The sequence below is a fragment of the Typha latifolia genome, chromosome 3 (genome assembly GCF_019914945.1).
Source record: "Typha latifolia isolate L0001 chromosome 3, TyphaL0001v2, whole genome shotgun sequence".
Lineage (NCBI taxonomy): Eukaryota > Viridiplantae > Streptophyta > Magnoliopsida > Poales > Typhaceae > Typha > Typha latifolia.
In genome coordinates, this window is record NC_133088.1 from 13319284 (window position 1) to 13343987 (window position 24704).

A 24704-nucleotide genomic window follows, 5' to 3' on the forward strand; every position below is an offset into this window, starting at 1 on the left:
GTCTATCCCAAAGACTCCGGGGGTTTATATAGAAGCTTTCGTGATAACTCACATCCGATGGTAATAATCACACCCTATGGTTTTGTACGTTTAAGTGCGTGCGGAACATATCATATTTTTGCAAAGAGAATTCCACTCTGCCAAAAGGAAAATGAAGTACGAAGTTTCCTCCACTAATTTAAAAATTGACCATTAATTGCAACTTAACTATAGCTTCGCAATGAAACACGTAGTTCACAATAAATTAACGATTCAGTTTTGTTCTGTATTTAAAATATAGAAAAACTAAAGAGGACTATGAAATTATGGGGTACCTGTTCCCTGGAATCTTGATTAAATAATAGTTAATTTTGTCTCAAAGAAACAACCTCTGATTAAATATTATGACATATGTAATCATTTATTATAAAATAACATGCATACTTATCAGAACATTAGCATCAAGAAATACATATTAACTTATCAATATTCGTTTCATGTTAAACTAAGTATCTATCATTACTCAAAGTCTATGAAAGTTGATTTCTAATGCAGGATGGGCATATACTTCTCCGAACAGTAATTGTTTGAGGTAGGATAATTGTCAGTTTCTTGATAAACCTGATTCAATGGACATGCACTCATCCGGCCTCAATCCAACACTAATATCTTTCACACGACTTATCCTACTAAAGAGAAGAGTTGTGTTGAGCCAATTTCCAGAAGACTTGGGGTTATAGAGAAGACTCGGAGTCTATCTCTACTCCAGACCTTGCACTTCACTACATACTTCTCTATTGACGATAAGAGATTCATCCTTGGAAAAAAAGATGACAATTTATTTATACAAGTATATGATGTTTAATCCACATGGACGCATGAAAACATGACAAATACACATATAAAAATATTGTTATTTGAGAGCATTTTTTTTCTTAATATAAATCACTTTCTCGGTAAGCTATTTGGAGTACTCATAGATGGAAAAATACTTAGTACACATAAGTCATTGGATGGTTCAGAAGTTTATATTCCAAACCCTCTAACTTGTTAAGGGTAAATAAAAACTCGCATCGTGTTAATGATTCTTATTACAATTATTACCATTTGAAGAAGTGATTCTATTTGAATATACCTTCATAGTATTTATGCAGATTAGAAGTCATCTACTCCAGCAAATAAATATGCAACTCACCTATCTAGGTATGATCTTTGGTGTGCAAACCTACGTTAGTCTAAAACTCCACTCAAGAATATGAATCAAGCTGCTCGAATTGGGCTCAAGATTAAGCTCGATAGAATCAGGTATATTTTTAGAGTCAATCACGATCCGTCGATGTTTAGACTGGAAATCACTTGATGAATCTATTCTACTGAATGACATCAAGTCCAACATGGGCATAGACAAGTTGACTCCAAGTCCTCCTGCGTCAACTTGGAATTAGGTGAGCTTTAGTGGGCATATCTCTCTTTCTTTTCTTTTTTTAAAGTATGGCATCTTTCTTCTTTAATTTTTTTTTTAAAGTATGGCATCTTTCTTTGTCTTTCTTTCTGCATCTTTATCACTCTCTTTTAGCATTATTACTCTCCACTAATATGTGATGGTTTCCCACGGTTTCGGGCGAAACTTTTTGATTTCGGACGAAAGTTCAAACCATGGTTAGAATGCTCGAATCTATTAGTAATTCAATAGTAGACTATCTTCCCTTATAATAAGTAGCTATTACGAGGAGCATCCCTACATCCAATAGCAGCTTGTGCATTCTTAACTTTTAAATGTTGCAATTTTTGTCTGTAGGCTCAAGTTTGTTATGATTTGGAGATGTTAATTTTCTTGCTTTCCTCTAGGTTAAAAGCTGGAATAGCTCATTCTAAACATTTCTCTTGTTTGTATTTGATATTTGGGATTATTGTTATGTCATTGGTGCTCATTTAGTTTTAGAAACTATATAGAAGCTTTTCATCCTTTGGCCATTAATAAGGTGTAAAGATGTTTTGACTTAAACTTCTTCTTTACATATTGGTGGACATATTAACATTAATATGTGATAATAAGATGTTTTACTTGCATTATGTGAACCATGGAACATTTAGTTAAGCACTTGATAAGGCTAGACATGTTAGTGTTTTTGCATGCAATTGTTTCACATGTTACGTGCCTTTGTAATAACTAGTAGCTGTCGTAGATAAATGCATTGAGCTAATTCAACTGGTGTCACACGACATTAACTTGATAACTGTTGAATGCTTCAAAATGTGATGGATAATATTCTTGTTGCCATTAGTACGCATTCCACTTGGCTCAGAAATTTAACAATCCCAATTGTCAGATGAAGTTACTGTTGCATTGGGAGGTGGTATGTGGTAGCTAATAGTTTCAATGTCCATCCGTAGTTTTTGTTAACATCTGATACTGTCACACAACTGAAAATTATACTGAGGGGTTTCTTGGAGCTGGTTGCATGGTGGAACCATTGATATATGGCCTGCTTTCGTTTCATCGCTGGAAAAGAATGTAATTCAGGAATAATCATCTGTTTTATCGATGGTTTCAATACTTGATGCAAATGATAGTTGATAGCATTTAATTTTTAATCATAAAGTGTTTGCAAACTTTAATTAATATCTTATGATCCATATATAACTTGCCTGAGATGAGGCATTAGAGCAGTAGCTCATGCTTATGAGTTATGGCTGTGTAGCTTAAAACATTTTGATGAGGTTATTAACTTATTATTAGATTATTGCCACATTGTTATGTTGCTATTAATGTCAATCTATGATATGTCATGTCTCAAGTTATCTTTGACAGAAGATGAAAGTTGGCATTTTTATTACAGCATTTCAATTAATATCTACTTGGGAATTTTCATTTCAATATATTGTATGGCGATCTAAATGGTTTACTGAGTGCAAGTAGTCCTTATAATTTTCTTCTTCTTGTTAGATTATGGAACACTCATCCTGGGAGTTAAAATTAATTGTTTTATTTTTCAGAGAAATGATAAAAAAAAAATGAAAAGAGTCCTGAGATACAAGATTAATTCATGCATTATTTGTGGAAACTCAAAACATATGACTGACTGACTCGAAGTTACATGATCTTCAATTTTTCTGAGATCTTGACTTGCATGTTATCAATGAAGGAAATATATAGAAATCTCCATGATTTTTTAAAAAACAAAACCCCAAAAAATAACCAAAACCCAAAAATAAATCCCAGCACAGTAAAGGCATAGATCCAGATCATGTCATCTCCATGGCCACTTCCGTTGGCTTTACTTGATGGTAGAGTAGAAGCCGCATCAGGTGAACAACTCTTAGTCAATGGAGAGCCACAAAGTTCATCGTTACCAATGTAGCTTAGGTTGCTGAAAGTTTGCAGTTGACTTCCTGATGGTATTCTTCCCCGTAGGTTGTTGTTTGATAGATTTAAGGTATCAAGAGTTGTCAATTTAGAGATACCATCAGGAATTATACCAGAGAGTTGGTTGTTCGACAAATCAAGAGATTCTAACCATTTCAACTGACCAATCAACATTGGGATTTCACCGGTCAAATGATTTATTGATAAGTTTAGGAAAACCAAACCTGAAAAATTTGTTAACTCAGTAGGAATCTCACCAGATAGAAGATTATTAGATAAGTCGATGCCCGTCATGAGTGCAAGTATGTTTTCGAATGAATATTGTTCCCCCTTCCATGTTACTCGAATGCTCTCTCTATAACTAAGCGGACGATTTTGAATTTGACAATAACTTGGACTACAAGCTCCTTTACCACAAGGATCAGCCGCATACCTCGGGGTGAGACAAGGAACTCCATTCTTGCCTGAAACATCAACATAAGAACCTCCTTTTTGTTGACAATAACTTGGACTACAAGCTCCTTTTTGAATAGAATGATCATAACTCTCACAATAACCTCCTCCATTTTGAGTATTAAGTGAAGCTCGAGAGGAATAATGTGTACTACGATAACAATCTCGATAGCAACAATGAATTGAACCGTCATTTGGAGTAGTAAAGTAGTCTCCTCCAACGTTCTGTAGTCTTTTGGCCATGGAACTAAGATTCTTGAAGCTGCGAGGTATGCTTCCTGTAAGATTATTGTTTGCAAGGTCCAAAAGTTGTAGGTTACTAAGATGTGATAGTTGTAGAGGAATGGTACCACTGAACATATTGGATCGTAACCGAAGGATTTTGAGTAGTTGAAGGTTGTCGCCTATCCATGTTGGGATCTTGCCATAGAACATATTCTCCCCGAGGTCTAAAACAACCAAATTTTCACATGATATTAGTATTGAAGGAAACTCTCCTGTAAAACTATTGTTACTCAAGTGCAGTGATCGAAGAGAATGGTTGGTAGTGCTCGTTGAATTTTGGATCATTCCAAAAAAATTATTACTTTCCAAATTTATGAAGCGGAGAAGATTCATGTTCCACCAACATTGAGGAAGCTCTCCTGATAACCGATTGTTTGATAAGTCAAGAAGTTCCAAGGATCTCATAACACAGAACATGTCTAGTATTTGGCCGGTGAGCCCGAGTCCAGACAAGTCGAGCAACTTAAGCTTAGAAAGATTACCAATGAAAGAAGGAAAGGATCCTGCTATGCTATTGCCACTCAAGTTTAGGTAAGTTAATGAAATCAATCCGCTTACTTCTTGTGGGATCTCTTTAGTCAGGCAGTTGTAAGCGAGGTTTAGATCATTCAACTCGGTCATGTTTCCTATCTCTGGAGGAATTCCACCCGCTAAATTGTTGGAGTATAAGTTCAACTCAGTAAGGCTCTTGAGAAGCCCAATTGCACGAGGAATCGATCCAGTGAAATTGTTCCCCGAGAGGTACAATTTCACCAAATTGCTCAAACTTCCAATCTCTTCTGGAATAGGTCCATAAAGACAATTGAAACTGAGATCAAGTTTGGTGAGGTTAGGTAGAGAAGAGAAGTGCAATTCAGCAAGGGTGCCGTTAAGTTGGGAAGAAGTTAAGTTAAGCTCCACAACGTTGTCAGCAGGGTTGCAGACGACACCAAACCAGTTGCATGGGCTTGTTGAGTTGGCGAGTGACCATGAGCTAAGAGAGCTAGAATTGCTCAACCTATCCTTCCATATCAAAAGGGCTTGTGCTTCAGTTTCTCCATTGGTTCCCAAAGAGGAGAGGAGGAAGAGGAGGGTGAGTAGTGGAAGGTTAAGGTTGAGGTAGAGAGAGTGGAAGTGTATTTGCTCCATTGATATATAATTTGGTGGGAAATGAACGATACTCACTACGCTTCTGCTTATATAATTCCTGCCACTGCCATGGGTAATAGATTGACTCCAAGTCAAGTTTAGCCTTAAAATTGCCATTGACTAGTTGACTCCAAGTCCTCTCCTGCCAACTTGGAACTAAATGAGCTTTAGTTAGTAAGGCGGGCATGTTTCCAAAGTCCATTCCATGAACGTCGTTTTTCAGGATAAAAACTTTAAACCCCTCTTTGTTTTGGGTTTAGGGACTAAAACACTAAAATAATTTTATTTTTTAATTAAATTCAGTCCTCAATAAATAATTAAATAATAATATATTAATTTTATTATTTTTTTAATTTAATTTTAATTTTATTCTTGACATAAGTTAAATTGATTATCACATCACAGTCTCAGTACTAACACCCCCTAAGACATAAATCAGGTCCCTGTCAACTCGATCGAAAATGAATATTTAAGTCATTTATATATCTATAACAATACTTGAACTGTAGACAAATCCTACAAGTTTAGGATGAACTCCTAGTCTCCTAGCATAACAATTCACTGAGTCAATTCTAGTGAATGGCTTCAAGGGAATCATTGGCATAGACTCGTTAAATCCAAGTCCTCCTGGGTCAATTTAGAATTAGGTGAGCTTTATTAGTGGACATCTTTCTCATTCTTTTCTTTTCTTTTCTTTTTTAAAGTATGGCATGTTTCTCTTTCTCCCTGCATCTTTCTCTTTGTCTTTCTCTTATAGCATTTATTTCTCTCCACTAATGTGTTGGTTTCCCATGGTTTAGAGAGTGTTCGATGCTTCTCTACTTCTCTACTTTTGATTTGTACCGACAAAAAAATCCTGCTACTTCACTTGGACTTTCCTTCTTTAAAAAGAAAGAAAACATTTTATTAACTTTAGTTAATTTAAAACTTTACTTTACACTTCACTTTATTAAAAGCTACCAGCATCAATGTTTATAGAGAAAATCCCTAAGGGGAAAATGTTTTGCAAACCCTAGCCTCCTTGTCCCAACTCCCAAGCCTTAGCATCTTTCATGAGCCAAACTTTTTGGTTGTCTACGGAGGTGATCATTAGGTGAGTCGGGTCAGACTTTTTAAACTAACCAAGTTTAAATATTTATTCACAGTCTGACCCATCAATCACTTGGGCTGAATCAGGTTGGAATACTATACCTCGTTATCACCTATTAGCTCATGAGATATTAAGCCTAGGCCGAGCATTATATAATGAGCTGAATTTAATAAATATTATATTTTATTAGGCCTTCATTAAAGATATCTTAGTTATTTTTTATAAAAATATACTTATATATTAATATTCAGTTCACTAAATAAAAACAATGAAAATAGACATATATAACAAATTAGGCCTAAGACAGGGGTAGTAATCTATGGGCTTTTGAGAGACATAGAGCTAATTTAAGTATAAAGAAACTTTATTTTACTTTAGCATCACTTGATGATATTAATGCATACCTGATGAATTCATGAGTATAATTTCCTGCAATTTAATTTGAATTATATCTCCCTTTTCATATATCACGCTGCCATTCTCTTAGGAGATTCATTTATTTTTTAGATAAAAATGTAGTGTTCGACAGTTCAATCTTTGAAGGAATTCAAGTCCAATCTAATTTAAGCATGAGAGGCTGGTCAAAGCAGCCAAATGGTTAGATCCTATGAAATCATATTACAAGTTATGGGTTTAATTACTTCATATGTAATAAATTTTTTTCTAGAATCTTATATATGCATGATTTTAACTTATTTTAATTCATTTCAAAGAAAAGCCAGTTCACTTGCTTAACTTAGATATCACATAGAGCTAGTGGCTTTATCTAACTCATAATTAGCATATAAAGGCTCATGATCATTAACAAAAAAATTTAAGAATTAAAAAAGCTAAGTACAAGCGAGAAGAGATAAAAGACACAAGATATGAAGCGACGATCAACGACGACCTTAAGCATGGCTCACTCAACCTGAACTTGATTTAACCTAATATTGAATCGAGCTCGAGCAACTTGATTACTTTGACAGCCCCACTAAGGTTAAGCTGGCTTACCACATCACTCACGAGTTGTATTGCCACATCTGCACTGTTGAGCTAAATGCGTAATGAGTGAGAGAAGCTGAAGCAAAATTTTCACCCCCAAATTCTACAAGTGGAATGGTAATGGCAAAATCAATACAAGTTTGGAAAAAACTCTAATATGGTGCTAATAGTGATAGAATAACAATAATCAACTCTTAGTCACGTATTAGACACTCTAATGCAAGTAATTACGAAATAGAAGCAAGTTAGAAAGAGAGAGACAAAATTTATGTAGTTCAACGATGTAACTACATTCACGGGCGGAGCAATCTTCTTCACTATGCAAATCTCATAATTATAAAGAGTTTAGCAACTTTAATCACTCTCAATATAATAGTGGCTCACCCTCATAAATGTTCTCTCAATCATATATTCTCAATCATATAAGTCCTAAAACCTCATATCGATATTTATAGGACTGACTTAAGTTAGGAAAATCACACGGGGTGCTCGAACGCCCGTAGGCCCGTTCGAACGCCCTCGGAATACCAATCCGGAACGCAAAATGGCAGTCGAACGTCTGCAGAGTGTGAGTGCTCTCGGGAATTTGCATTTGAACACCTCTTAGGGCTTGTTCGAACGCCTGCCGATACAATTGCTCTCTTGACTTTGCGTTCGAATACTCCGACACAACAGTTCTGAAAAATACTGAAATATAAATTTAAGTCAAATCTTCAACATGCACATCCCTGTGCTTATCAAACTGAATTTATGCCGTTTAGATACGAATCAGCGTATCTCCATGAATGTTTATTTAATGAATCAATATTAACCAAAGTGAAAGTTCACACAGGTTCTTCACATAAAGCAATTGTTTCACCACGCTTCTCTCTTCACAGTCAAAATTAGAGCTACAAACAATCTACTCATTTACTATTTACATCAGATAAGTCTAAACGTTTGATACAAGCCTTCGTGATCTGGACTACATATAAAAATCATCAGAGTCTCTTCAACTTTTTCGAAACCTCCTCTTGCATACTATCGATGAAATGGACATACACCAATCTCCAGGATTCCTTAAAGAACAAAATGCCCAGGAATAACCAAAACCCAAAAGCAAACCCCAACCCTACAAATATGAAGAGCCACATCTTATCATCAGTTCCGTCAGAACCATTAATTTCGCCTGGTGGCTGAGTGGAGGGTTCATCACCTGGACATATCTCAGTCAATGGAGGCCCACACAGCCCCTCATTGTTACTGTAGCTCGATGGGTCGTCAAGTGTCTGCAATTGATTTCCCGTCGGTATTCTTCCTGACAAGTTATTGTTGGATAGATTCAAGAAGCTTATGAATGTCAAGCTACTTATGCTTGGAGGAATTGCACCTGAGAGCTGGTTACTTGACAAATCAAGGAATTCTAGCCATTGCAAGTCTCCAATCTTCTCTGGGATCCCACCAACCAAATGGTTCATTGACAAGTTCAGAAAGAGCAAGCCTGAAAGACTGGTTAGCTCTGTGGGGATCTCGTGTGAGAGGGAATTTCTTGATAGGTCAATGCCATTGACAAGTGCAAGATTTTGCCGGAATGACAGCTCTGCCCCTTTCCATACTATCATGATGCTCTCCATGTATGTAAAGGTGGAGCTATCTATTTTCACCCCTTGTTGCCTTATGCCCATGGAAGTAAAGTGGTCAAAACTAGGAGGTATTCTTCCTGTGAGATTATTATGAGCAAGGTCCAAGAGTTGTAGCTTACCAAGTTGTGGTAGATGTGGTGGAATCCTACCGTTGAACATATTGGAACGCAGGCGAAGGATCTTGAGCAATGGAAAGCTTTCCCCTATCCACGTCGGGATTTCGCCGTAGAATGCGTTCTCCCCGAGGTCTAGAACAACCAAATCATGGCAACTCTTTAGCATGGAAGGGAATTCCCCGAAGATACGGTTGCTCCCCAAGTGCAGAGATAGAAGGGGAGGCATGCCGCCGCTTGCGGCCGGCACCGGCCCGGAGAGATCGTTGTAATCCAGGATCATCATCTCGAGGGCCTTCACGTCCCACCAACACGGTGGGAGTTCTCCGGATAACCGATTCCTCGAGAAGTCGAGAGCTTTCAAGGAGTTCATCCTGCACAAGAAGGGGGGTAGGCTGCCATGCAAGTAATTGTTTCTAAGAAACAAGTACTCCATGCTAGGGAACAAGGTGAGATTGGATGAGTTAAGGCCGGTAGGGTCGAGGAATAATTCTAACATTGGGCTCGTGAGATTGAGCCCGGATAAGTCTAGAGACTTGAGTTGCGAAAGATTGCCGATAAAAGAAGGGGTTGGGATAGATATGGAGTTGTCGCTCAAGTTAAGGACGGATAAGAGTCCCAAATTGATTAACTCTTGTGGGATAATCCCAGTGAGATGGTTGGAAGCCAGGTTCAAGACGCTTAGCCTGGTCATGTTTCCTACGGTACGTGGGACAGAGGAAGTGAATAAGTTATCCAAGAGATACAACTCCACCAAGTTGGTCAATTCGCCAATCTCATCCGGAATTGGCCCTGCCAATCTATTCCTGCGCAGGTCTAAGTGAATGAGTTGCTTAAGGCTCCCTATGGAACGTGGTAGTGAACCATTGAAGGAATTGCCTGAGAGATCCAATGAGATGAGCCTGGAGAGAGCTGAGATGGATGCAGGAATTGGGCCTTGGAGATATGGGTAGTTACCGCTGAGGTTGAGATGCGTGAGATTAGATAGAGAAGAGAAGTCCAGCGCCGCAAGAGTGCCGTTGATGCCGGAGTCCGGTAAGTCTAGCCCCGTGACGCGGCCGGCTGAGCTGCAGACGACGGCGGACCAATTGCATGGGCTTGTGGAGTTTATGAGAGACCATGAGCTGAGAGAAACTGGATTGTGCAAGCTGGATTTCCATCTAAGTAATGCTTCTGCTTCAGTTTCTGCATTGGTTTGTAGAGAAGAAAGCGAGGAGAGGAGGAGGAGGAGGAGGAGGGATAGGAGTTGGATTTGCGTCATGGACTCATTTGGTAGGTGTTGAATTATGGTCATATGTCTAGTTATATTAATGTTTGGATGGTAGGTTTTGGCAATTCAAAATTGGCTTCTCTACGTTAAGTCTAAGATGGATGTAGAAAGAAGAGATCAAGAAATGATGCAGATGAGGAGTTTTCAAATCTGGATGACTTGTATAAGGGCCTCCAGATTCTCTGAACCTGGTTGTTAAAATTTATTTCCTAGGTTTGTTGCGTTGTCTTATTGGATGGAAACTTTCTACCCAAAGTTCACAGCTTATCCAATTACAAGTTGCAGATCTTTCCATTATAAAACTTTTAAGGCTATTTGTTAAAGCAAATCCAAGCTAATTCCAGCGAATTCTAGGAACAAAGTTAGAAGAAGTCAACCTGACAATCAAGTCCGCAAAAATATATATTTCTTCCTATCAGTTGACTTTTAGTACTCAATATTTTCAATTCTACAAGTAGAAGCGGGTAAAATGTATTCAATTCTACAAAATATTATCAAAAACACTTTACAATTTAACTTTTATTATTATTCACATATTTTTTATTCAACCCCGGCATTTGTATTTCATGTCTTAAAAACACTCAATTTAATTTTGCCTTAATAACAACTAACAAAATAAAACAAATTTTTTTATTTTTAAAAAAATAATTAAAAAAAACATAAAAATACTTCCTATTTTATTTAAAAACCTTGCTCTCCTAGAATCCCTTTATCTCTTCCATTCAAGAGGAACGCCCTTTTATCTTTTCCGTTCAAGAGAGGTGCAATTCTTTCTTTCACGGGTTATGAATTCAAAAATTTCTTCTCTCATGGGACCCACGTCCTTAACTATTCTCTGTTGGATTAGTCTCTCCAGTACATGAGAAGCATCCTTAATTTTCGTGTCAAAGAATTGTTGCACTATAATTCTCACACATGCAACTATGTTACGAAGTGAAGAATTAGACTAGGTCTAACTAAATTTGTTACATTAATTCAAATTTATTTAGTGATTCTTTAATAGGTTTTTTTTTTATTCATACTACTTTCATTTCAAAATCATCCTTAGGAAATAAAATAAAGATCTGTATTATATAATTTGACATAATTCAGACTCTCACGTTTATCCTCTACAAGGGCATATAGCGTTCAAAAAAACTTAAAAAACACAGCCTAATACTACAAGAATTTGTGAGAAATCTAATAAAGGGATAAGTTCTCAGGTTTGGTTGAGACTAGTTTCTCTCTTGTATTATACTCTTCTTGTGATCTACATAATAAAACCCGCTAGATCTTTGTCTAGATCTTCGTCGCCCTTTCATGTTATTTTTGTGCTTTTTTTCTCTTATTCATTCACCTAAGAAACTCCTCTAATACTATGTTAGAAGTGGAAAGATTTTATCTTAATTCTCTGTTAAGAGATGGATATCATGCTGTACCTCGAACACGATATAAGTACATGGACACACACACGTTGACCTGTTCAAAATGACATATTTGTAGTTCGGTACCTACTTTTAAGGTATATTTGCACACACAAAAAATGCAGACTTTAGACTATTCGAGCTCTGCCAACCCTGCCTGGTCCTCCCTGATGAGTTCACAGGTGTCGAATGATTAGTCTTCATAACTTCACAAGGTCAATTATGCGGCATATGTTTTGTTGAAAGAATACTCATTCCATAAGTAGTACTTGCCGATTTGACCACGAAGACATTTAAGAAAGAATGAATAATTGGATTTGTATCTCCACAAACATGAGAGAGTAAGTACCAAGTACCACCACTCTTCCTTTTTACCTCTTTCTAACACGTTGGTACAAGAGCAAGAATGCTTAGCTATACTATGGATGGAAAAAAACAAATGTATCGCTTTTGCTGCTTCTAAGTAGTGCACCTCCAACTCCAAAGTCCAAACTCCTTTTACCGCCTCTTTGCCAATTGAAACGTCCTCTTCAAGAACTGGTTGGCCGTGTCATCGTTCCGATGGCACAGCACCCTCAGTATAGTGTTCGGCTCTGCCCGGCTCCACCTGCCGGTCGTCGGCGGCATTGGCACCTTATGCCCCGCCCCGCCGAGCCCGCTCGCCTCGCAAGCCGCGATGCTGAACTCCTCCACCAATTGCTCCGTCGCCTCCCCCATCAACTGCACTATCCCCTCCACCACCTCCGCCTCCTGCTCCACCACCTCCTCGGCCACGAGCCCCTCCCCGCACATGCAGAACACTCGCTTCAGGCTTCTGAAGTCTTCCAATATCGTCTCGTGGTCTGCCCTCGCGAAGGCCCTCTCGCTCCCCCCGGCGAGCAGCACCATGAGGAACGCGTCGAACGAGGCCTTCATGACCTCCTTCGCAGCAAGCGGCTGCGCCCGGTCGGTGAGAACCGTCACTAGGAGAGTGAGGTTTTGCTTTAGGTTGCGGAGCCCCGGGCGGATCCTCGAGTTGGCTACGTCGTTGATATAGAGCCCGTCGTAGAAAGAATGGTGGGAGTCAAGGAAGATGAGGCGGTAGGCCGCGACTTCCGACACGTATGGAATCGCCGACTGCACGGTGGAGCGGGCGAGGTCGAGGTGGTTAGCGGGGCCGAGGCGGCGGTTGGCAGAGGGGGATGGGCCGTGGGAGGAGAGCGACTTGTCAAGGGAGTGGAGGTGGGAGAGGAGGTAGTGCAGGGTGTTGAGGCGGACATAGAGGCGTTGCGTGCCGCGGCTCGTGGACGGCCGCGGGTTGTGGCCGTACACCGACGAATCTCTTCGAGGGCAACGATCACGCCATCTGAACGGCGCCACAGCCCTCTTCCACAGCCGGATGAATCTTGATTCCTGATTGCACCTTGTCAAGGGAGGGAGGGTCGGGATATAGCTCTGCTTGGCCCCTTGTACATGCAACACAAACGTAAGTTGAATATCTTTTTATCTTGGTAGATGTCATAGGGAGGACTTAAATGTTGTAGGACAAGATCATACCACACGTTGCAAGAAAGGTAGTGTAGTCATGGAAGATGGATTCCCAGCCATCAGCAAGTTCTCGAACCATGTCATCTCTGGCTCCCACTGGGATCTCGAAGAACTCATCCACAGTCGCTTTGGCTAGCTTCACTAGATCCACAGCAGACTGGGCATATGGCTCTGTTTTGGACCTCGGTATCCAGCTCTGAAATATGTAGCCGAATTCAGAAGTTGAGCAGTGAACATCGTTTTTGTAGGCAAATGTATCAGCAATGTGCACTCACCTCTGTTTCCTTTGCTCTGTTCACGCACTCCTTCCCGATTCTTAGCCTCTCCTCTATCCATGTCTTGAGGAGGCCCACCACAATGGACTCCACTTCATAAGGGACCATCTCCGTCACAATTCCCCCGCCATGTTCGCACTTCACGGAGTCCTCAATAACCATCTCTATGAGGGCGGACTCTAATGTTCCAGCAGATTGGAGGACGCGAACCAATTCGTTTGTAAGACTGGTGACTTTAACCAAATACTGCTTCAATACGACACCGAAGCAGTCGTGGAGGGAAGCCACCGCAAAGGCGACAGGAACGGTGTGCCATCGCTTCAGCACAGGGCTAAATGTTTCCTTCTCATACAGAGCCAACTGCTCTGTGTCTCTCGCAAGTCGCTCAAGAATTTGGCTAGGATCTTCCTCTACTTGAATGATCATACTATCAGCATGGCCCATTCCATTCTCCAGTATCTACAATTGGCATTCCATTGTTAGACAATCAATCAAAGAGTTCTGAACATGAAAACAGAAGATGTCTTCATGATAACATGGTAAGGGAAAAGGGTACTAAAGAAGTGAAATACAAGATTTTGTACCTTGCTAAACGCATTCCTCATTGAAGAATTAATGTAGTACTCCACCCGGTTGGCCGAGGAAGTAATCATCCCACTGGTGTCCAGCTCAACCGATCCAACTCCACTTCCAACATCTTCACTAATGATCTTGACAGTGGAGAGAACCAAACAGAGTACGTTCTCCAAATTGCCCGCTGAGCTCTTATCAAAACTCTCGTGGTAATCTAACATTCTCTTCTCAGCCCATTCATGCATCGTAACTAAGGCACTAGAGAGGACCTTGAAGTAGCAACTATCCTGGTCAGCTCTCTTTGCGTCGTTGGCCACCTCGGCCAGCATTGCTAAGGCAGCACAGATTAAGTCCGGCTCCACTTGCCCTGTGACGATATACTGCTGGAAGAACACCCAAGTGAAGCAAACGTTGTGTATCATCCTATTGATCCCTAAAGTAGACCATGTCTTCTTCATTAGCTCGAGGAGCTCATCGACCTCATCTAAGACAACAGTCTCTTCACGGAGATCGAATACGGATCGGAGGAGTGCTAAATAGAGGTGGATATTGACCGGGTAGCCGTCAGCCCAATGACATATATCAGTGGGAGTACCGTTGGAGCTGTGCCATGCTAAGGAGACCACAGAGTTGCACAAATTGCGCATGGCATCAGAATTCTTGCTGGTATCAATGGGCTTGACGTCACCTGATCGGATGACATCCCGTAAACAAAGTGCAGCAGATTTTGCTCGGTCTATGGGGACTGATGGGTGCAAGATAAGCCCTGCTTCGAGGATCTTTAGCTGGCGCCGTTGCCATTGGTGGTACTCTTGTAGGTCATTGAATTCAGATGGCTTCAGCTGGCGAAGAAGCTCAAGAGGAAGGATAATGGTCTCTGCTCTTCTGCTTGTCTGTTAATGGAAGCAAGAAGAATTGAAGAAATCCGTGATAGTTTGGTCCAAATTGATTTCAAATTTAAGCGATGGAACCATGTAAGATTCTAGAATAATAACGTGTGCGTGCGTGTAGGAAACGAGAGGCTCACCTGGCCGACGAGGGTGCGCATGAGGGTCTTCCGAAGACGGCTGTCGCTCTGCTCAGTCACACGCATCTGTAGCCTCATGATCTCTGCTGACGTCATCGGCCGCTTCACCTTCCCTGGAGAGCTTTGGCCCCCGGAACCAACCGCCGCCGACTGGGTCATTGTCCTCATCGGCGGCGACGACCTCCTTGTCTTCAACCCAAGGGCCTTCTTGATCCTACTATTCACCACCATCATCCCGGTCCCACCCCTCGGCCCCCCTCCTGTAGGTGACCCTTCACCACCGCAACTACCACCGGCGCTCTCTGCAAACCCATGGGAATTGAGGGCTCCATTCCTACAGCCCCCAAAACCAGGAGACGAGCGGCAAGAAATGAAGAACAGCTCGTAGGCGGTCTCGCGGAGATCGACATGGGCGAGGGTGTCGAGCTGTCCGAAGGGGCAATCGATCTCAATGATGCAGTCAGCCTCAGTGTCCGACCGGGAAGCTGAGGAGAAAGAAGGCTGACGCCCCATTCAGCCAGGTAGCGGTCCGGTGGTCGATCGGGGCAGGGCCAAGGGCCCCGTCAGATGGAAGGAGAGAAGAACTCCCACGTCATGGCAAATGTTTGTGCCTATATTCTAGCTGTGGTTACTGGAAGGGAGGAGAGAGAGGAAGCAAAGAGATACGGAGAGCCTTTTGGCTTTGGGTTTCCTCGCCAACGTTGTAGGGGTTGCAACAGAAATAAGAGAGCCAAGAAAGTTTTGTGGTTGGGGTGGCTCTGAGGGCCTGGCATCGAGTTGGAAGATACGTTTGCTATTTTTTTAGCAACTATTTCTGTGCTATTGCATGACAGAATAGGATTCCTAAATGTGGTTGCTTTTTATTTTTCTTTTTTTCTTTTTTTTTTTCTTTAAGGGAAGTCCCGCAGGCGGAACTGTGCACTTTCAATCTGGGTTCTGAATCCTTCAGCTGAGGGTTTAAGAGAAGGACAAACAATTGCCATGCATGCATGAATATTACAAGAAAATATCTTGGTTCAATAAAAAAATATAGCTCCAAAGAATGTGTTTAACTAATGGGCTACACGCCTATACTAAGTGGGCTAATTTTTATTTAAGCTAGGCATAGGCTCGATAAAGAATTATGACTAAAAATTAATTTTGATATATGTGCAAAATATATTTATAGAGGTCAAACTCATGTTCTAGATCTCGGACAGGCATGGCAAAAGATATACTTCAACATGCTTTTAACTTTTCACTTATATATATATATATATATATATATATATATATATATATAGGGTTAGTTACGTCAACACCCCCTAAATTATATCCGATTTTTACGGAGACCCACTAAATTTTTTTAGGTTACAATGTCCTCCCTAAACTTTGGATCTAAATGAAATGACAAACTACAGTGATGGAATACAACTAATGACTATTATAACCCTAATAAGTATATCACATTATTAATTTTTAAATAAAATAAATTAAAAGTAATTACATAATTACCCTCAACTAACCTCCCTCCTCTACGCTGTCATTCTCTCTAGATGTGTGTCTCCCTCCCATCCTCCTACCTTTCTCCTCCCCCCACTCTTACTACTTCTCCTCTCCCTCTCCTTCCATCTCCGTTTCCGTCTAAGAGAGCAACGTGACCAAGGTGGTGGTCACGATAGTAACGAGCAGTTTTGTGCTCTCAAGGGTCGTATTCCTCGCTCTCCACTGATGATCTGTGCGGCGAAGGAGGTGAAGTCGCCAGAGAACCCTTACCGCTCCTATAACAACAACATGCAGCTCGAGAGGCCACAGTGGCATCATGGAGCTTAGTTTTGTAGATCTTGGCTTTCTCAATCGATCTGGTGGTTAGGCTAGCTACGCCATTGTCTCTACTGCTGTCATTGCCGCCGAAGAGATCGAGTCGTCAGTCCCGCCTCCTTGGGGCCACTACCACCTCCTCCTCTACCTGGTAGGCCAAGTCCGGCAGCACCACAGCCACCTTGTGGCCCACCACCTCCTTCGGCTCCAAAAGAACTCACCCATAGTCATTGGCGCTGCTACCTCCACTACAAGGGATTGAAGTGCCATCATCATCGAGACCGTCGCACCCGGCAATTATGGGAGGAGGGAAGCAAGAAGTTGATGGTGAATGGGGGAGGAAAATAATTAAATATGATACAAGGGTTGGAAAATTAAATTATATCAATATATATATATTTTATCTTAATTTAATTAAATGGTCAAATAAGAGTTGCAAGGGCATTTAAGCCATTTTGAATTAACTACATCTGATATGACTGCCATGTAAGCTAACTTACCTAATTTTTCTTATGGTACACTAACGACAGTGACATTAAAATTTGTCAAAAGTTTAGGAGGGGTATTGTAACCTAAAAATGTTTAGAGGTCCCGTGAAAATCGAGTATAATTCAGGAGATGTTGAAGTTATTAACTTCTTTTATAAAGGTTCATTCTCGAAATCCACAATATGTAACTATTCAGCAATCCCAAGATGAAAAGGTTGGACTAGAATAAGGTCTTTCTAAAATCAAAACTGTTTTTCTTTTTTTGGAAAATTGGCTTGGAACTAGCTTTTGTTTTTTGATCATTAATGAGCATAGATATAAACTGGACAAAAAGCCGATCCTCCCTAAATACATGTGCACTTAAGTCCCACCAAGCTTTTAGCTAATATAGTAAGCTGCCTAATCTAGGTTTCAAGCCATATATATCGTCAAACAATTGCTCCGAACTAAACGCCGCTAAGGCCTGCTCTAAGTCATTGCGCTATCGAGATGCTCATCCAAGTTAACCACACTGTGGAGCCATCAACCGAGTCGAGCCATTAAACCAAGCCACCAAACCACCAAACAATTTCTCCACAATATTATTTGAGGTTGGAGTTAAACTTATAATCTCCTTGGTCATGAAGAAAACACCTACCAACTACCAACTCTACTAGAGTTACCTACGACTCACCTCTAGATTATGGGCCTTGTCACAGATATCGAGCACCCTATTTGCTCTCATAAATCACAAATCATAAACCACTTACTTTTCTACCATAGAGTAGCTACTATTCTTTGAGATTTTGTGAGCAACCCACTTGATAATTAAACTCAATTTTGAGGATAGGTGGATGGATGGATTTTGGCTCAATGAGGGTTACGAGTAGCTTGCATTCCAAAAAGTTAGGCTTTAGGGCTATATGGCTGTCTTACCGTGACATGTCTAGAAATTATGCAATACGGTTCTATTTAGCAATGAAAGAGAATATCTTAATGAAAAGGTTTGGCTTTGTATTATATCCTTAAACAAGGAATGCCATGCTAAACTATTTGTTGGATGCATGAAACCAACTACACTATTCCTCTTTGTTGAGAACCACCACCATCTCGATGGATAAAGGTCAACGGTACCGATGGGTCATTCGTTGACCGGAAGAAAGTGGGAGGGTTTAGTTTCATAGTGTGACCGGCAAATGAAAGCTCTATTCTGCAGGCTTTACAAGTTGATTGCTATTGTGGAACTAGTGGCAATTAGGGAAGCTTTGTTGCGCATCCAACATAAGAATTTCGCCATAATTTGGCTTGAAATAGACTCTCTCCTTCTGGTCAATATTTTGAGGGGGTGATCCGAAGCTTCCTTGGTCCATTAACTCTATTAAATATTACATGAAAAACTTATCTAGCAATTTTAATAATTATAAAATTATTCATACATACTAGCAAGCCAATAAAGCTATTGATTGGCTTGTTAACAAAGTAGGAGCTTAGACTTTGGATGTAATCTGGATGAAGGTTAGTAAGTTGATCTTGTGTAATTTTTGGTCTCCTATTCTAGTGAAAAGTTTTATAACGGTCTAACAAATAATTAGAACAGTTCAAACCATAATGTCATATTGGAAAAGGGATCACTCCCTTACTTTATATTCAAACAGAGCGTCATAGTTTGCATAAACATCCAAATTCAACCATTATCTACTACATTCAGGGATACACCCTACTGGGCCTCTCAGAACAAAATATCAAGCTTGCGTAATTGGGAGGAAACCATGGCGAATAGCAGCTGACCATACTTTCTCAATATCCATCATATTGCCTCCACACTCATGCATGCTCCATCCCTCCAGTGCATGCACTATTCCAGCAACGCGCCACGCGCTCATCACCCTTCTCGGTAGCCAATTCTGCAACGCAATCATAGTACATGATTATGAATGTACTTCTCTGCTCATGGTATACTTAGATTTTAAGAATCTGTCATCTTTCTACCTTCTTGCTAAGTTAAATTTAGGAAGTTATGGACTTTTTGTTACCTCACAGGAGTGCATGTTGCCTAATGTCTCTGGGATCTTCATTGCAGGAGTGGTATAGTAAGTACAATCCTTGCGCACCTTCTTTGGGGGAAATTGTGACGACGGAATGAACAGTGTGCCTTTTGGTGCTCTTCTGTACTCTGAATCATCTAATCCATCTACTATCCACACCTGCACAGTTAAGTACTGGCCTTCCTAAATTTGTGCAACTTGATTGGAAATTTGGAACTTTTACTCTATATCCCTCCTTATTCTTTGTTGCAACACCACATGCCATTCTTTCGGTATGCAATTAACAGCTATGCAATTTCTACACTTTTGACATTTATAAGGTTGAGTATATTAGTGGTATTATATGTCACAAATCTACGAGTCTTGAAGAATTCAATCCTCTATCTGCCCAAGTATCCATGACTTGTCATGTTTGTCGTATTGATTAGAACCCACAGTAGCATATCTTATCCAGCTTATAATTGAACATTCTATGACAAAAACTACTAGTGCAGCCACGTATTGATTCAGTTTTATCTTCGAGTTAACAATTTGATATTGTTACATTTGCTACTATACTTATTTGAGGCATATAAAGACATCTAGTGCTCCTAACATAAAGAAACATCTGTTTAATTACCTGAGGAGTTTGTTTGCTTGAGAATGTAAGAAAGTTATCCGTCCTGTCTGGCATTTGCGGCTTAAGCATATGGTATTCATGCTTGCGAGGCATGATCACCTGTTCAAGTAAGTTGTTGTTTGCCCTTTAGTACAGACCAAAAAAAAAATTCTGCTGCACAAGATTAACAGGGGGAATGGTCCATAAAGCTAAGTATGGTGAAGCGATAACTCTACCTGGATGCCCTTTTGGCATAATGCTATAGCAGTGGCGCAGGACACCTTAGAAAGACTTCCACAGAGAAGTACTTGGTTTGTTCCTGGAGGGATACTGTTCAAAACCACTGCAGTTGCTAAGCTACTTCCATCCACAATTCTTACTCTCAATTTTGGATACTTCTGTATATAGAGTTCGCCGCTTCCATTTAGTTCTTTTGCCTGAAATTGGAGAAAGGTTACGAACTTAAAATATGCCTTGAAAATAATCAGTTACTCCAATTATGGTTGATGTTGAGTTTACTAGATTTCAATTTGTTTAGTTCCATGTTTCATGTTATGTAGAATGTATGTCTTTTCTAGGATAGTTGATAATAAAGTAGGATAACATTGCATGCCTGATTAAGTAAGCCTAAACTCAGAACTTTAACTCCTCTTCCATCTGCTTCTACTATTGCCTTCTCAATGAAATCATTGATTGCTTCTCTCTCCCATGTTAAGCCATACTGCAGAAAGAAAGATATCAATAGCTCAGTTGATGAGAATTGAAGCACTGGTTAAAAGTTCAGAAACACAGAGAATGAACGCAGTTTCTTTAATTACTTGGAAATTGTATCTAGGAATCGCCCATGTTTGCATCTTGAGTTTCTTCAACGTAGTCCTCTCAACAGTGAATGTAGATCCATAGATCCATGACAGTACCATGGACAACCACGCTACAGGCCACATCAGTATCATATACCATTTGTTGCTGTACGGTTTAGAAGCAACTGATGCAAACCCAAGCCTTAGATGATAGATGGACTGCAGGGTAGTCGGATGGGTAAGGTGAACAAGATCAGGCGTTTCCTCTTTTCCCTCCACAGATTTCTCATACAAATCATCGGTAGACTTGTCCATTGTACTGTATATGTAGTCATAGAATGGCATGAAGAGAGAATAGTTCGTCCGAAACTGCGTGTGATGCAGAGAGTGAAACCTATGAAGAGTTCATGGAAAGAGTTATCAATTGCACGAATTAAAGCAGTGCTAACTGTGTTGTCTAACAGTAATAGTTAATATATACTTACGAGGGAGTGTACATCAGATACTTGAGAGGGGGGAAGACTTTGAACATCCACTTTGGGACTAACTCAAAGTTGCAGTGCCCCATGTTGTTCATGAAGTCGATGTATGTAATATAGAGAGTGATTCCCAGAATGGAACCAGTACCAGTTAGAACGGTTCCAAACATTGGAATCGAGAACAGGAAGGAATAACCCACATGCTCTGCAAATGGATGAATAACAGCTGCCAAGGACATGATAAATGAGCATCAGGTATTCTTTCTCATCCATTCTGTTGTTTGACAATTTATTTATTTTCTTTCTTTTACTTACTCCAGAGTCTCTTTTTACCAGTTCTATAATGAGTTCACTGAATATAGAGATGCTGTCGATTGCAACATAGCTTGGAGTCTATAATGTTTCTAATCTCTCATAGAGAGCTACATGCAAGACAATATTTTTTTTACATAATTGCTGCTGAAATATTCAAATACCATAATTGTCGCTACATTCCTAAAAAAATCATAATTGTGACTGCCACTTAAATTATTTAACTCTTTCAAAAAATTGCCATTATAGTTTGTTTTTGATGGAATATTTAAATTACATTCCTAACAAATAGTTATTGAGTTGAAGAAATATATATGTCTAAATGACTAAAATATATGTGTTTCTTAAAATTTAAAGCATAAAATGTATCACTGATTTATTTTCCTTACAAAAAAATTAGGTTTGCTTTTCTTGTACTATATATGAGATCGGTAAAATTATATAACTTTAGAATCATGTTAAACAATTTAAATAAATAAAATTATCTGTTATTAATCTAAGTTTAGTTTGAACCGTAATCAGTTAGATTAGAAGATTTCGGAGACAACTATAATTTATTTTAAAATGTAATAATTATTATGATATTATAAAAGTTTCTAATGGCGATTTATGAGAAAAATCACATTTTACAATAGAAGCATATGGAACATGTATTTCTTAGAAGATATTTCGACATGTCACCCAACATTGAATACTCTTACATGCATAAATAGTGAGCTGTTCTTTGACAAGACTTGTCTGATGGCCATGGTACGTTGGTAATTAGGGCTCTTACCATCGACATAAATTTGGGACCACAAGCAATAAATCTCTTATAGGCTTGTAAAGATAAACTATGTAGCTGACAAATAGAGATTACTAATGAACATAACGATGACCTCTATTATGTAACTTAAGAAGATGCACACATGAAACGTTCAAACTTGATGTATAACCTTTGGTCTCTTTTGTAGGATATACTCACATGTGATGGGCTCAGTGACAATGGAAGCATGGTGGTGAGAGTGATAGCGAGAGTAGAGGAAATGGTGGTGCAAAGCTCTGTGGAACCAGTAGTAAAGGAACTCAACCGGGCCCATATGAAGCAAACTCATCAGCACTACGCCATCTGCTCTCCAAATTGGAAGGTATGCAGCATTTGGATGGAGGGCGTTTATCGTATAGAGAAAGATGGCATTGAAGATGATCTGATCATCCCTGTGTCACATGTAAGACCAATAAATAATTTCGCAACAAGAGCTTCGGGACCATTGTTGTACCTCATTTATTCCAGATTAGTTTGGGTTGTTCAAAACCACTTCTTCTTTAAAACCTAAAGCCAAGGTCGTTTGCTTAAGGAATAAAAAGGTTTTTCTGATTGTTGTTCTAAAAATGAGACATTTATTCTACAAATAAAGATGTAATAGTTATTTTTGATGTGATGTAAAGTAAAAAAATTTAGAAAAATATATATATATATATACATATATTTTATAAGGTTATAGTAAATATTATTTGATTTGATATAAAATATAGCGATAGGCTTCTAGAATAAAAATTATACTATATAATAAGAAAAAGTAATTCCTAAAGCGAAACAAGGCTAAAGCTCATAGAGAGAGATGTTGATTTACTTTATAATAACTCTCTCACTTCGGGTCCCCAGATATTCTAGGTCCCTCTGCTTCCGTACCATGTTATAATTGATGACATCTTTTAGAAATTTAAACTAGTATATTATAGCGGTTTTTATCTTTTATCTATTATAAACTTGATATGGGCGTTCTCTATCAGCTTAATCGTTGAAACATACAAGGATAGATCAGAGCTCACCAGTTACTCTCCCTGTCCACCTGCTCGAACTCTATGCTCCGGTCGACGATCCGGTGCTTGCTACGGGCGTTCTGAAACCTGGATAAACTTATCCAGATCTGGTTGTGGACTATTCTCCACACAATGGATACAAAGATGGCAAGGTTGGATAAGTCTATATCCTTCCATTCCTTGGTTGCTATCATGTGCACACTACGTAACACCCAAGGAGCAAGCACCACATACTGTTTCACGAAAATAACCAGAATAAACTGAGAATATATAGTTGGAGACCTCTATGCTTCTCAAGAAATATTGGGAATAAAAATAAGAGGACCATTGCATCCGAACTTAGCCTTAAGGGTGTCAAAGAGAAGATGGGGAAGGCATATGTTAGAAGAGGTGCATGCATTATACCTTGAAGCTGCCTAGCCTTTCCCATGGCCAGTGAGTCAAGGGGCCAGGTCTTGAAGCCATAATTTCTTCTCTTCTTTTCTTTTCTTTACTCCTACCAACACTATAAGCTCACCTTTGTATTTATAGACCAACTCTTGAGAGAGAGAGAGAGAGAGAGAGAGAGAGAGAGAGAGAGAGAGAGAGAGAGAGAGAGAGGGAGGGAGAGAGAGAGAGAGAGAGGGAGGGAGGGAGGGAGGGTGCAATAAACATGAGTAGCTAACTCAGTTGTACAAACGGTCAGAACCACATGGACGGCAAGAAGGTGTGATCTGGTTTTGCGTAGATTGAGTGTTTTACTTATTTCTAACCAATCAAATTTTAGGAGAAAGGGATGGGGAGTGGATTCACCCCGGTTATGATAATGTTTTGGATAGTTTCTTGGCTTGGTGTAGTAGGTATTTATAAAAAATGTATCTAGACAAGTGAGCTGCAAACTTATTTACCTCACTATTGCGACTTCTAGTCTACATGAATGCCACAAAAGCCAATATGTCCACATCTAAAACATTCGTTATCTAGTTTTTGATTTTGTTCAATATAAAGTGCTTTTTAAGTACTCATATTACTCATATTATAGGACGCTAAGAATTAGTATTATATCATATATCAATATTATATCTAGGCTTCAAGCTCATAGTTGTCGAGCTGCTCTTCCAAGACACGACACCTGCGAGCCTTCAGAAAAACTGAGACCACTAAGCAATTTATTCCTGCACTAGGGTCATGCTTTTCAAATCGTAGATTGACAAGAGCTTCTGCGAACTTTTTTGGGGCAAAATTGCTGGATGTCCAAAGGCAATTGTCAACAAGTCGTAAATGATATTATAATACAGATGAAATATTTGAAACATTAACATACT

The 24704-nt window shown here is 39.5% G+C and overlaps 3 protein-coding genes across 3 annotated transcripts; all 3 read right to left on the reverse strand.

Annotated features, from left to right (window-relative positions):
- Positions 1 to 3034: 3034 nt before the first annotated feature.
- Positions 3035 to 10282, reverse strand: LOC140784004 (uncharacterized). The gene is made up of 2 exons (XM_073131182.1): positions 8268 to 10282; positions 3035 to 5276 (listed from the first exon to the last, which is right to left on the reverse strand). Exons 1-2 carry the CDS (start codon positions 10280 to 10282, stop codon positions 3074 to 3076), a joined length of 4218 nt encoding a protein of 1405 aa, XP_072987283.1. The 3' UTR covers positions 3035 to 3073.
- A 1704-nt stretch (positions 10283 to 11986) lies between these two features.
- On the reverse strand, positions 11987 to 15685 carry LOC140784733 (protein unc-13 homolog). Its single transcript, XM_073132263.1, has 5 exons — positions 15097 to 15685; positions 14081 to 14962; positions 13497 to 13955; positions 13231 to 13417; positions 11987 to 13139 (listed from the first exon to the last, which is right to left on the reverse strand). The coding sequence occupies exons 1-5, from the start codon at positions 15607 to 15609 to the stop codon at positions 12193 to 12195; spliced, it is 2988 nt and encodes a 995-aa protein (XP_072988364.1). The 5' UTR covers positions 15610 to 15685; the 3' UTR covers positions 11987 to 12192.
- A 3292-nt stretch (positions 15686 to 18977) lies between these two features.
- Positions 18978 to 24001, reverse strand: LOC140784378 (very-long-chain aldehyde decarbonylase GL1-4-like). The gene is made up of 10 exons (XM_073131762.1): positions 23806 to 24001; positions 23410 to 23633; positions 22562 to 22794; positions 21292 to 21511; positions 20825 to 21200; positions 20620 to 20727; positions 20243 to 20443; positions 20028 to 20126; positions 19397 to 19567; positions 18978 to 19267 (listed from the first exon to the last, which is right to left on the reverse strand). Exons 1-10 carry the CDS (start codon positions 23863 to 23865, stop codon positions 19106 to 19108), a joined length of 1854 nt encoding a protein of 617 aa, XP_072987863.1. The 5' UTR covers positions 23866 to 24001; the 3' UTR covers positions 18978 to 19105.
- Positions 24002 to 24704: the final 703 nt, after the last annotated feature.

Coding starts and splice junctions, on each gene's coding strand:
- LOC140784004 (XM_073131182.1), bottom strand. CDS start 10,282: ATGACGCAAATCCAACTCCTATCCCTCCTCCTCCTCCTCCTCCTCTCC. Junction 5,277..8,267: donor AAAAAGTTGAAGAGACTCTG/ATGATTTTTATA, acceptor TACCCATGGCAG/TGGCAGGAATTATATAAGCA.
- LOC140784733 (XM_073132263.1), bottom strand. CDS start 15,609: ATGGGGCGTCAGCCTTCTTTCTCCTCAGCTTCCCGGTCGGACACTGAG. Junction 14,963..15,096: donor TGCGCACCCTCGTCGGCCAG/GTGAGCCTCTCG, acceptor TTCCATTAACAG/ACAAGCAGAAGAGCAGAGAC. Junction 13,418..13,496: donor ACAGAGCAAAGGAAACAGAG/GTGAGTGCACAT, acceptor TACATATTTCAG/AGCTGGATACCGAGGTCCAA.
- LOC140784378 (XM_073131762.1), bottom strand. CDS start 23,865: ATGGCTTCAAGACCTGGCCCCTTGACTCACTGGCCATGGGAAAGGCTA. Junction 22,795..23,409: donor GTGGACAGGGAGAGTAACTG/GTGAGCTCTGAT, acceptor CATGTGACACAG/GGATGATCAGATCATCTTCA. Junction 19,268..19,396: donor GCAACATGCACTCCTGTGAG/GTAACAAAAAGT, acceptor ATTGCGTTGCAG/AATTGGCTACCGAGAAGGGT.